Source organism: Chrysemys picta, chromosome 21, assembly GCF_011386835.1.
Source record: "Chrysemys picta bellii isolate R12L10 chromosome 21, ASM1138683v2, whole genome shotgun sequence".
NCBI classification, from domain to species: domain Eukaryota; kingdom Metazoa; phylum Chordata; order Testudines; family Emydidae; genus Chrysemys; species Chrysemys picta.
The window spans coordinates 8,104,250-8,116,496 of NC_088811.1; the positions used below are offsets into that span (position 1 = coordinate 8,104,250).

The window sequence follows — 12,247 nt, forward strand, 5'->3', positions numbered from 1 at the left end:
TTTAAAGGCAGAGTTGGGGGGAAATCTCCTAGTCAGTTTCCATTTCTGAAAGCTCTGTGGGGCTGAGCAGACTGACTTCCCTCTTCCCCCGCTTTGCCTGATCAAACTGCGACTGTGGATCAGAATTCGCAAACAAATAGATCCATGTCGGTTCAAGGTATCCAACTTGAACAGAGGATCTCTCCAGAGACAAGCGCGTTGGCGCGTGCTGATGATTTGACATCGTCTACCAGAGTGGATCATCTTCAACAGAAGTAACTTCAATAAGAAAGAAAGAGAAGGGGGGTGGGGGAAGAGACATCCATATTTATTACTTCGTTTTGCTCCTGGAGAGTATTCAGCCTCGACTCAACACCCCCTTCTAAAAAGAAGCCAAAATGAGGGGCTGGATCTGGCTACTTGTGGCAACTTTACTGTGCCAGCAGCTCTCTCTCTTTCGAGTGATGGCAGCAAAGAGAGAGAGAAAGAAGATGAAAGAGCCCAATCAATATACAGAGCCCTTCAATGCAACCCTGTCCAACAGTGAAGAACTGCACGGGCATCCCAAGGTATGTATTAAAGTAACCCATGTGTAGTCATTGCACTGAGTAGTTTCTGGATATGTGTGGTTGGATTATTTTTTCATTGATCCAACCAGTCTTTTAACAAATTCCCTTCCTCTTGCAAGAGCGAGGTGTTAAAATCTTCTTTCTGTGGCATGATTTCTCATCCTCCCACCCCCTCAAATGACCAGAATACTAGGTATGATGTTGACTGATTGTTTGTTTTATTTACTTGCATTACTAATGTGCCCATCCTGGTAGCCTCTGAACATTTATTAAGGCACCTGGTTGGCAGGAAGTTTATTTTAAGTGTACAAAATATCCTTGCTCAAAAACAGCTGTTAGCTTCCAAAGGGATATCCGGGTAGCCCCGAGTCAATTCGCCATCCTGATACGAACATTCCAATATCATTAGTGTGCGTCTGTTGCACGCACACTTTTTGAGCGTGGGATACGATGCCAAAGCAGGCTTAGATGACACAGTGGTCTTAGCACCTGAGTATGTGTGAGCCCTATCTGCACTACAGCTTCCACTGGGGAAACTGCACACATTGGGAATTACAGGTCAGAAAAGTCCTAGTGTAGCTAGACAATCTCTGTCAGGAATAGCTGTGTGTGTTGTCGGGAAGGATTTGAGACTGTAGTAATAATGCCTGAAGGCAGATGTATGTAGTAGGATCCTTGTGTAAAAGAACAGCATAGACTATGTCTAATACATTAATGCCTACTAATGCTGTATTACCAGGCATAGGAAGTGAACCAGTCCTGCAGGGTAGACCCTTTCCAGGAAGTGTCAGTGAGAATCATTCCAGTCTGAAGGCTGCAAAAAGTTGCAGGTCAATTGTTCAGGGATCCCAGAAACCACTGAGAATTCGCATTGAGTGATGGGGGTGGGGGTGGAATTAAAAGCAGGGCCTGGGATTAGGAGCAGGACAGAATGAAAGGAAACTGCAGCGGTGAGAAAGGAGGGAGTAACCTCCTCCATCACGCAGTCCCTTTCTCTCGGACACACACAAAAATGTCCCTCGTTTCAAATGTAGATGACCTCGAAAATGTGACTTCTTTGATCACAAGCATTAGGGGCGGCAGTCACTATAGCAATGGAGGAACAAACCTGTCAAAAACTGGGGGATGGCTGGGAGGGTGAATTAGAACAATCGGGCTGACATTCTAAATATCCCATTCAAAGCCATTGTGAGAATAATTGGTTAAGGTTGGGCAAGTCTGGGAAACTGTCTTCTATATTAAAAAGCTGGCGGCTGCTCTTAAGTGATCATTAGGGGAATATAGGCTGTATTTCTTCTGTTAACCTTGCACTGCTTATTGCAGACTTTGTCATCACAAACTGTGTGACTGTTAATTCTTGGCCGGCTCATGCTCCTGATCTCGGTCACTTCTCCCTGTCACCTCCTTAAAAGTGTCCTCTTTCTGCATGCTGGGCCAAATTCATCCCTGGTGTAACTGCAGCAGTCCATTCAGGAATGAATTGGGCCTGCTGAGTAATTTATCAGACCGTTAGCAGCGTGTGTCTTAATTTCAAACTTAAACAAAATCTAGTCCGGGTTGAAATGGATATAGCAACGTATGCATTATTGCTGGAAGTAGTGTAGCTGTTTCGAGGCATCACACATACATAGTAATGTACATTGTTTAGAAGCTGCAGCTTCTGAAGCTGAACTACCTTGCTGCTTCCATGGCAAACCTTTTGGCTACTAGAACAGGTTGGTGGTGCAATGAAGACAGACCCTCTGAAATAACGCTAATTCAAACGCTCCTGACCTTGTTTGATCCCCAGATCCAAAGTTTGCAACTTGAACTTCTCATATGGTGAGATCTTATAAGGTGAAGAATGCTCAGTTATCAGTTAAGGATTGTTTCGAAATATATCCAGACTGTGGCTAGAGTGTATTGTCTTTACATTTATATAGCACCTTCCGAGCCAAGGGGTTCTAGACAAACTATAAATAAATATAGAGCACCACTGAGCTGCAGCCACCTCTGGGGTGAATGTCAACTGCCATCTATAACAATGAGCGCTTTGATCGGGGACACCAGGGCAATCAATTAAGTAAATGGCCACAGGGCCACGCAGGAGCTGAGTTTTTAAGGTCTTATCTGAAAGACCCCAACACAATAAACAGTTTGAACTTTACATATCTACTTCTGAAGCTGACCCTGTCAGGCTTTGAATCTGTGGGCCCAAGGAGTCTAGAGGTTTCATACCTGATCTCGAGATCACAAAATGCTTTACAAGGTGCACTGTGTGTGCAGTGTCATTGAAATGAGTTTCTCCACCTCTGGAGTGGAAGGCTCTAGCCAACCAGTGCACAGCTTGCTGCATGAGGTGTATGGTATCCCTTCTCGTATGCTGTGTGATGATATCCCTTCCTCCAAAAGTGGGGTGTCAGAAATCAAAGCTTCCAGATCTCACTCATTTAGCTTGATCACTTGCTGGGAGTTGCTTTTCCATGAAGATTGACTTAGCCTCTCTGGCTACCACTAGGATTTGAAGATATTACCTCTGAGGAGTCTCATTTGGTAAAGGTGACCTGCCAAAGAAAAGAAAAAAATCTGACAGTGTGCTTTTTCCTTTAGTATTGTGCATAAAAAATGCTTAACCGTTTGTTTTTGTTGTTGTGTTTTGAAAATCTGTGGTCTTCTACCATACAAATTAAGATCGTGTTTACCCTTGAAGACTCTGTGATCACCTGGAGAAGGCTCAAGGAAGTGAAATCTGATTAGCTGAGAGGGGAAGTGATTTTTATCTAGGCTGCTTAAAACTCAAGTGTGTGTTTTCATGTGTTTAACTAGATATCTGGGAGGTCCATCTTTGTGGTGAGGCCACACCCTGGCCTTTTCAATTAGGGGCTGAGAGAGCCCCTGAACCTACATGGCTTCTGAACATACACAGCTCTCTTGAGTCATCCAAGGAGACCTCTAACTAAAACTGGGAAGTGGAGCACTTGATACTTCTGATATTCCTGAGGAGGAAATGTTTGTGCTTCATGGTCTCAGAGACACAGACAAGGTTTTCATCTCCGGGCCAAAAGACCGAACACATCAGACACTTGATCATACCCATTATACTAAAAGGCAAAATCCCATTTTTTCCCCCCTTGCTGGGTCATTTTTAAAGTGATTGTCTTGCTCTCCTGGAATTGAAACCTCCTCATCTATTATTGGGAGTGAACTACATCCACCCTGATTGAATTGGTCCTGTCAACACTGGTTCTCCACTTGCGAGAACTCCTGTCTCTTCATGTGTCATTATATAATGCCTGCATCTGTAATTTTCACTCCATGAATTTGAAGAAGTGAGGTTTTTTACCCACGAAAGCTTATGCCCAAATAAATCTGTTAGTCTTTAAGATGCTACTGGACTCCTTGTTGTCTTGCTAAGCACATGCAAAGAGCTCTTGTCTTTAGCCAAGGATGGACTTTCCAAGCCAAGGGCATGATAAATTGATAGAGATGGTTGGGGAAACTTGTCTGCAAGGCAGTCCCGTTTCAGTTTGGTTTGGTGCTTCGGCCACCTCCACTTCGTCCACCAGCCAGGCTTATATCCTCCTTTCCAAAGGCAGTGCAAGGCTCCTTCACCCTGATGTGCAGGGATCACCTCCAGGAACAGAAGGGGAATTCTGTCTCCACAGCCCATTCAGCCCTTAGCTTCACTGTTGAGTTTCCCGACCCACTCAGTATGGTGCTCTGTCCCCTTCTAGGGAAGGCTGGGCCTGAGATCAAGGAGCTTTGGCTAACAAAACTGGCTCTTTCAGCTCAGCTAGAAGAGGCTCATGCTTTAAGATCCCCAGAGGGCCCCAAGTTCAATCCCTACTGTTGATCCACCCAAGTCCAGCAATGAAGGGGTTCAGGAATAGTCATGTGTCTGATGGGAAGCTAGCCTGCCAATGCCAAAACAGACATCAAGGGGTAGTTTATTGACCAGTGCTGCTCTGGGCTGGATCTGAACTGGGTGCCAAGGGAAGTTAATGCTTTTTATCCTGTTACCAAGCCATTGAAACTTCTAGTGCCCCTCTCCTAACTCCTGTCCCAAGATAACGGCTTTACATTAGAACAAATAACGGATCTATTTTTTCCCCCAGAAGGAATCTGTTATTAAATCCTTTATTCCAGGCAGGATCTATTGTAAAAGGTTTTAAAAAAAATACCTGAACGCAGCTGGTTCTGTAATTTAGATTCAACTGCTGGAAACAAGAATTGTAGATATATTGCAGCACTCGGGTATGACTGGGCTTGAAACCACAACCTCCTGGCTAGGCGTGTTGTCCCGTCTGATGGTTTTAAAAATCTCCTTGGGCAATTGGGCTTGGTGCAACGGAAGCCTTTTGTGAGCTAATTTCTGCCTATTCTGACCACCTCAAGAATAACAGGTTATACTAAAAGCAGACTAGGTTATTTTCACACACAATGCATGTGAATAATAATGACATTGGGCTGCATGTTACCTGACAGAGGTTAGTGTTCAATCAGTCATCTTCTTTTTGCCCTCATTGGCATTCAGCTAAAGCACTGCCCTGCGTGCATGAAGCAAGCTGGCTAGGAAAGGGGTTGTTTCTAATAGGGCCTTTCAGATGGGAGCGCTTACAGATTTGGCCCATGCAGGAGTCACATTCTGCTCATCACCGTGATGCAGCCACCTCTGGGGTTGAACACCTCTGCTGTTCAGCAGCAGCAGTGTAGGATGAGGAGAATATTGTGTATCCCACTGACATTGTGAGAAGGATTTGAGGTAAGCAGACTTTTACCCTGGTTGGAGTCTGTACCAGAAGTGTCCGTGTATCTTTTTAATAGTCACGAAGTGCGCAGGAGGTACCTGGTTTTGCATCTCCCCTGAGTGCTATTTTGGGCACTCATTCAACACCACCAGCACCACTTCCTTCACCACTTTGGTCTTTCCTTGGCAGTCCCCCAATGAGGTAGCGCCTAGGCGTGAACCTGCTTATCTTGTGGGAACTGATAAGATCAGTGCTGCAGGCAGAAAGCGAATTATCATTGCACTCAGCTCCCCTTAAAGGATGTTTGGGAAGCCAAGAGTGGGAAAAGGATGGAGGCTGGAGCTAATGGAGTTTTTCTTCCATCAGCCATAGGAATCGGGACTGGCTGCAGCCTAAGGTGAACGGGCAGATGTAAGCTGAAGGGCAGGTGTGTTACTCTGTCCAGCTTCCTAGTAGTTTTTGGAGCCTAGATTGTCCATGGCAAATTTAATAAGATTCACATGGATGGTAATTCCAAAGGTCTGAGGGGTTTGTGGGTAATGGGTCATTCTTCCCCATCCCCTGAACAACCAGTGAACCCATTGGTTCATGAACTATGTCAAGTCTGCTCCAGGCAGTAGGTCTATGAGAAACTAGACCTTGATCCTTCCCATGGACACTGTTAGCTACTGGAGCCTCATTTTGATCCACCTGAAGAAAAGAATCCAGGGGAACCTTGTGATTGCAGAACCCAAGTCAAGCTTTCCCAGCAGCCAGCAAAAGCAAATGTAGCGACCGACATCATGGGGCCGCTAGCAGGGTCTGAACTTCGGATTTCCGGCGCTAGACTCACCAATTTTTTTTTTAAATGTTTCTGGTTGAAGGTTTGCTTCAGTTCTTGTCTTAGCTGAACAGATTCACCCATTCCTGAAAAATAACTAGGGCCAGGTCTACCTGGGCTTTACCTCCTTTAATCTCCGCCTCCAAACTTCTTCTATGCTACTTTCCTTTCTGTTTGAATCCTGTCCAAAAACCAACAGTCCTTCCATATAGCCAGTCCATTGGGGTAGCACAAAGCACATACCACCTCTGGTTATGAGATCTGCATGTTGGCCTCACTTGGGAGATTGTGCACTCAATTCAAGGGGACTTTATTGGCATGACAAGCTCTATGGGTATAACCAAAGCTGTCTGTCAGACATGGGTAGAACCCACTCATTACTGTCCAGGCCTGACCCAGTGTGCTGGGAGCTGTGACAGAGAAGAGGATACATGTTGTTCTTCACCCAGTCGAGGTCCGCTTAGAATGGTGTTACCAACGTAGCCCAGCCCTCAGCAAGTAATTCAGAGCAACGCAATAGTTCGATTTACTTGGTCTTTCGGCCTGCAAGGTTTTCTTGAGCTAATATGATTTATTTCCCAAAGGACCTCACTTGGATTTCTGTTCAGGAGCTGGAATCCTATGAGCACAGTGTAGTACAGCTCTGTCAAAACTGTCTAATTCTTCCCTTTCTACAGCGCCTTTCCCAACGCGTGCTCCGCCTGCAAGTTCAGGGATTGCGTCACCTGCCACTTCAATACAGTTAGCTCAGAGTCCAACTCTGCCACCTTTTTTCACCTGGAGTAGCACTTACTCCTGCGCGTAGGCCTACTGACTTCAGTGGGATTCCTTGTGGGAGTAACGGTGACAGGTGCATGCCCTCAAAGTGGATTAAGGCAACTTTCTGAGCAACACAACAGTTTTGGAGTGGGGGAATGAAGACGAATTCCTCCAATTAAAAGAGAGGGCCATTTTAGAGAGGAATTCCAGTTGGGATTTGGCTAGGAGGCTGAGCTTAACACCTCTGCTGTAGTGAAAATTCTCATGAGATCCTTAAAAACCACATGTGGTCAGGTCCTTGGTTTTACGTCTCGTTAATAACCAAGAGTGTGTGTAACCATGAGTTATTAGTAGCTGCCGTGGGATTTTTCAGGCTAAAAAATAGCAATCTGTCATTTTTAACTAGTTCCAAACAAAATACGTTACTGGGGTAAGTCATTTGTTACTAATTATACAATGGGCCTGATTATGCTCTTGCTAGTGTAAATCAGGAGTAACCCAGGGGCTTCACACTGCTGTAAAACTGGTGTCATCAATAGCAGGATCAGGCCCAATTTGTGGCTAGTCAAAGGTTAGTTAATTTATTAAGAGAGCAGGGGTTGTTTTCCTAAGCCAAGAATGTTCAATGTACTTCAGTTTATCACAAGAGTGAGACAAACCATAGATAGAGGGGAGTGTGCAGGATAGCTACATAGATACAGGGGGAGGGATAGCTCAGTGGTTTGAGCATTGGCCTGCTAACCCCAGGGTTGTGAGTTCAATCCTTGAGGGGGCCATTTAGGGATCTGATGTAAAAATCTGTCTGGGGATTGGTCCTGCTTTGAGCAGGGGGTTGGACTAGATGACCTCCTGAGGTCCCTCCCAACCCTGATAGTCTATGATACTGTGGTTCTTCATTGAGTAAAACACTTGACTGCAGTGACGAGTGGGACAAAGGAGTGAAGAATTTTGACCACTGTGATTCCTGGTGGGATATAAATTCATTAGCCTGTTCAAAAGTAAAGGGGAACTGCCACTGTACAAACATTGTCTCTCCCGCCCCTCACAATCCTTTCCTGTGCTACTAATGATACGTGAAGTTATTAACAGAGCGGGAATGTATTTAATGCCGTTTACTTGTCTACTGTGTAAAGTGGTTGGTTTACTTTTTTCATTTCACTCACTCAGCACGGATGCCGAAACGACACTCGTCGGTTTCATTTAGAATTGCACCAACCAGCTGGATCCCAAATGCACTTTAGCTTCCAGGAAGTTCATATCTTGCTCAGGATACAACCTTTGCCGCTTTGAGGTCCCTTCTAGTCCTACATTTCTGTGATTCTGTGACTCAACCTATAGTGCTAACGACAGTTCATTCCATGATGGGTGAGGCCTGGCCAGAGTTTAAGGCCTGTGTGGTGACAGTGGGCTACTCAGGTTATATTAGTCAGTCCCAGAGGTAGAGAGCCAGCGGGAATCCCATCACCCAATTACAGCCCAGTCTGTTTCTTATCTACCATGAGGGCCACAACAGAGCTTTACTTTCTTGTCTGTTTCACAGTCTGGTTCTCATGCACTAGCAGAAATGCTTTTGTATCTGGGTTGCAAGGTAATGTCAAAAGGTCTGATCCAAAGTCCACTAAACACTTCCATAGACCTTTTGGATCAGGCCCCTAGGATCCGATTTTCATCCAAGTCAAGGAGAAAACTCCCACCACCTCCAGTGGGGCAGCTTTGGGCCTATAAACAGCAAACCATGATGCAGGACCCATCTCCTGCAGCAGCCTTTGCTTTGCCTGGATTTTGAGAGAGAGCGCTCTCAGTCCTGGGCGATACCTGAGTTGGCTGCAAGCTCTTTCTGGCTGCTGGAGCCTGCCTCTGCCAAGAAAAATAAAGAGGCTTGCATGCTTATTCTGAGGATTGCTCATGCATGCCATAGTAATTAAATAATAATACCACAAGGATGGAACATTCATTTTAACCGTCAATCACCCTCGCGCTGGAGAAATTGGGGAGTGCCATGGCTGCCTTACAGAGGGATTTGTAATTCAAGGAAGCTGCTGGCGCGATGGTTTTTTACTTCAGGAGGGTTTCTTTGTCGTTTCTTTCACTGGGATGTGCCATCTGGGCTTTTTTTCCAGTGGGGTGTCTGCTTTCTGGCTGACTTCCGTTCAGCACGTGGAGGGCTGAAGACAGTCATCCATCTTCACTGTCAATGGATGGGTCAGCCCAGGACCATCTGCCTGACTGCTGATTATTTAAGCAGAAGGGAGAGGGCTTTGCACCTGATCTGCAGCCCAACGAAGTCAATGGGCGTCCTTGGGTCGGTCCCTTATTTGCTAGCATGGCCCAGTGTATTCTGATCCCTAAGGATCCAGCCGGTAGGTGACACTGTTGAGCTTCTGCCACATGAGCCGGCCCTTTCCACCAGGGACCAAATAATCCTGCCTTCCTTTCCGCTGGAATCCAGGCGCTCTCTTGTTTTATTCTGATGCGGGCTTGAGGGAATGTACCACACCACCTGAGCCAGGCACAATTATTAATAGGCCATTTCCTTCTGCTGCATGAGCTGCACCACAGACCCACAAATCCCACTCACTGGGGGAAGAAAGGCACCAGTTTCCCTTGGCCGAATGTCAGGCAGACACTTGCCAGCCCTTTCATTGGGAAACTTTAACCTCTAGAAAATTAATAAACACACAAACAGCTGGGCACGGCCTAGAGTAAGATTCAGAGATGCTGCCTCCACTCAGTGTCTGAGATGGGCTCGAACTGGAATCTCAGCTCTGAACCCCCTTCCACGCCATGAAGTTCAGATACAACCTTTGTCCCTATTCTTAGACGAGATGGAAGCACAAGCTCCATTCTAAACACTGCCCCCAAACATTAGGGAAATTTGCATCTGGTTCATTGCTGCTTGGGCTGACCCGTGGTTTTAGTGGGCCTGATTCGTTCTTGAAAAGAGCTGAGCACCGGCCAAGAGCCCGCAATACCCAGCAAAGTCAGTGGAAAGTGCAGCTGCTCATTTGTACAACTGCAAATTGTTTGTTTGGTCATGGTCTCGGAAAGTTAAAATTTGGCAAATAATTGTGCAGATAGAAGTTGGTGAAAAGATATGGACCAGAAGTTTTCACGGGGCCTCTCTGCTTTCCTTCCTCCTGTTTCAAAAGGGACTACCCAGCTCCCATTGACTTTCGGTGGCCTATTGGTGCCTAAATCCCTTGGGCTTCTTTGAACATTCCAGCCACGATAGCAAATAGTGGAAGGCGTAGCTGGAATGAACAGTTTGCTAGGAGCTAATAGGCTTAAAATACAGCATGCCACTGAACTGCAAGCCAGGTTGAAAAATCAGAGTCTGCTCATATATAATTTGCGAACAGAGAAAAGGACTAAGTTCACTGAATAAACAAGCTCTTATGAATAGTTAGTCCTGCTCTCATTTCAAAGATGGCTGCTAAACCTGAGTATGCCGGGGAGTGTACCTGGCAGCCGTGACTCTCACACTAATTACCTGATGACAGTGGAATGCATGAACAATATGGAAAAATGATGCCGGATGCCCACACTTTGGCTGACAATACAGACACCAGCTATTTTACAAGTGTCTACCTGGAGGGAAGGTGGGCTGCCGGAATATAGCAATTCCGTGGGAGTGAATTCTGTCTGTGGATCTTGCCCCAGCAGACAATCACCTGCAATCGTTCGTTAAGAAGATAGAAACACAGATTTGGTGCCAAGGTTTTCTGAGAAACTGCCCCCCCCCACTCAATTCCACAAAACATTTGTCACTTTCTGATTGATGGCTGTCTAGCAGTTTGTAAATCTTCTATTGACTCAGGATGTTGAAATAAAAAGAGTGGTGGTGACATCATCCCTCTGATCAATGGATGGATGCACCCGGGTGCCAGGATTCATGCCTGGAGGGAATAGCTTTCTGGATATGCATCAGTTTTGAAACACCAGTCTTAATAACCACAAGATGGAATTCCATCAGACTCGACTCAACCTGTCATCCTTCCGAAGGAGATGAATTGAGTTCCAGACAGTTTACTTTTCAGGGGTCTTTCAGATGAGACCTTACAAAATGTGGTCTTCTCTCAGGGTGGACATAAAGATAGGATTTGCCTTGATGTCTTTAGTCAAAAATTTCCATCCCCTGCTTCCCTCTTCTACTGCTGTTGTGCAGCGTGCTGGATTCCAATCATCTAATGCTGTCCTCCTCAGAGGTGGCTGCATTCTTGGCAATGTGTTTCTGGATTCTTCAGGATGAAAAACAATCGGTACATGTAAGACAGTTATGTACAGTCTTATTAAAAAGAATGCACAGGGCTAGTACTCAGAAAGTGCTTGTTGCATTAGACAAGGCGGGTGAGGTAATATCTTTTATTGCACCAACATCTGTTGGTGAAAGAGACAAAGTTTCGAGCTCCACCGAGCTCTTCTTTGGGTTTTAGGCAGCTAAATGAGATGGTGAAGTGAGCAAACCTGGATGTTTTGCCAAGGTCAAGCTATTTCCTATAGGGAGCAAGAACACTGCAGATACTGAAGCAGCCATATCTATTTACCCTGGGTAAAGCTGGCATGTTTGATCAGTACCACCCCTGCATATAGCATTGCAAATGTACACAGTGCTTAACAGACACAGACTGAGGCCTGATCTACACTACAAAATTATTTCAGTGTAACTATGTCGCTCAGGGGTGTGAATAATCAATACTATACTGACCTACACACCCACGTAGACAGCGCTGTATTGGCGGGAGAGCGTTTCCCAGCGACATCGCTACTGCCTCTGATGGAGGTGGAGTTGTTAAGCCAATGGGAGAATTGTCTCCCATCAGCTTAGAGCGTCTACACCAGACAAATACAGTGGCGCAGCTGCATTGGTGCAACTCTGCTGATGTACATTTCTAGTGTAGACCTGCCCTAAGCAACATTTCCTGAATGGAAGATTTTAACTCTGAAACATTGAGACACTTCTGCTTTCCTCTCCCCGCACCCCCTGTTCCCAGTTCCCATTTGTCCCTTTCCCACTCTCCATTATGTTGTCCGATCTGCTACTAGATACAGTAAATAGCTATTTACTTGTTTCAAACTCAAATGGACCCTTACAGGTCTAGGAGTCCTGTCTAATATCTTTTAAATTCACTGCTGTGTTTTACTGGTTTCCTTGTCCACACCCCGGCTTCCACCTCGTTGGAAGGGGGAAGCAAAGCGCAAAACCACTCGCTTCTTGGATGAATTCCCAGGATCGACAGTAGGCACTTTTTTCAGATTTGATGCATTCTTTCCAGTACTTCCTCTCTTCAGCTCTTTCATTAACAAGTCTAAATGCCAAGGCATGACTCATTAATCTCTGGGCTGTCAGTTTGCTCTGAGGGGGGCTGAGAATATTGGGGCTCGAGATGGACTTG

At 45.7% G+C, this 12,247-nt stretch overlaps 1 protein-coding gene across 2 annotated transcripts in view; it reads left to right on the plus strand.

Annotated features, from left to right (window-relative positions):
- Nucleotides 1–244: 244 nt before the first annotated feature.
- The window catches only part of C1QTNF12 (C1q and TNF related 12), a 40,644-nt gene continuing 28,641 nt past the window's right edge, over nucleotides 245–12,247 (plus strand). For both annotated transcript variants that reach the window (XM_005292899.4, XM_042852865.2), the window contains exon 1: nucleotides 245–548. In XM_005292899.4, coding sequence (XP_005292956.2) covers nucleotides 378–548 — 171 coding nt within the window. In that variant the 5' untranslated portion in view covers nucleotides 245–377. The remainder of the gene's footprint in view (nucleotides 549–12,247) is intronic.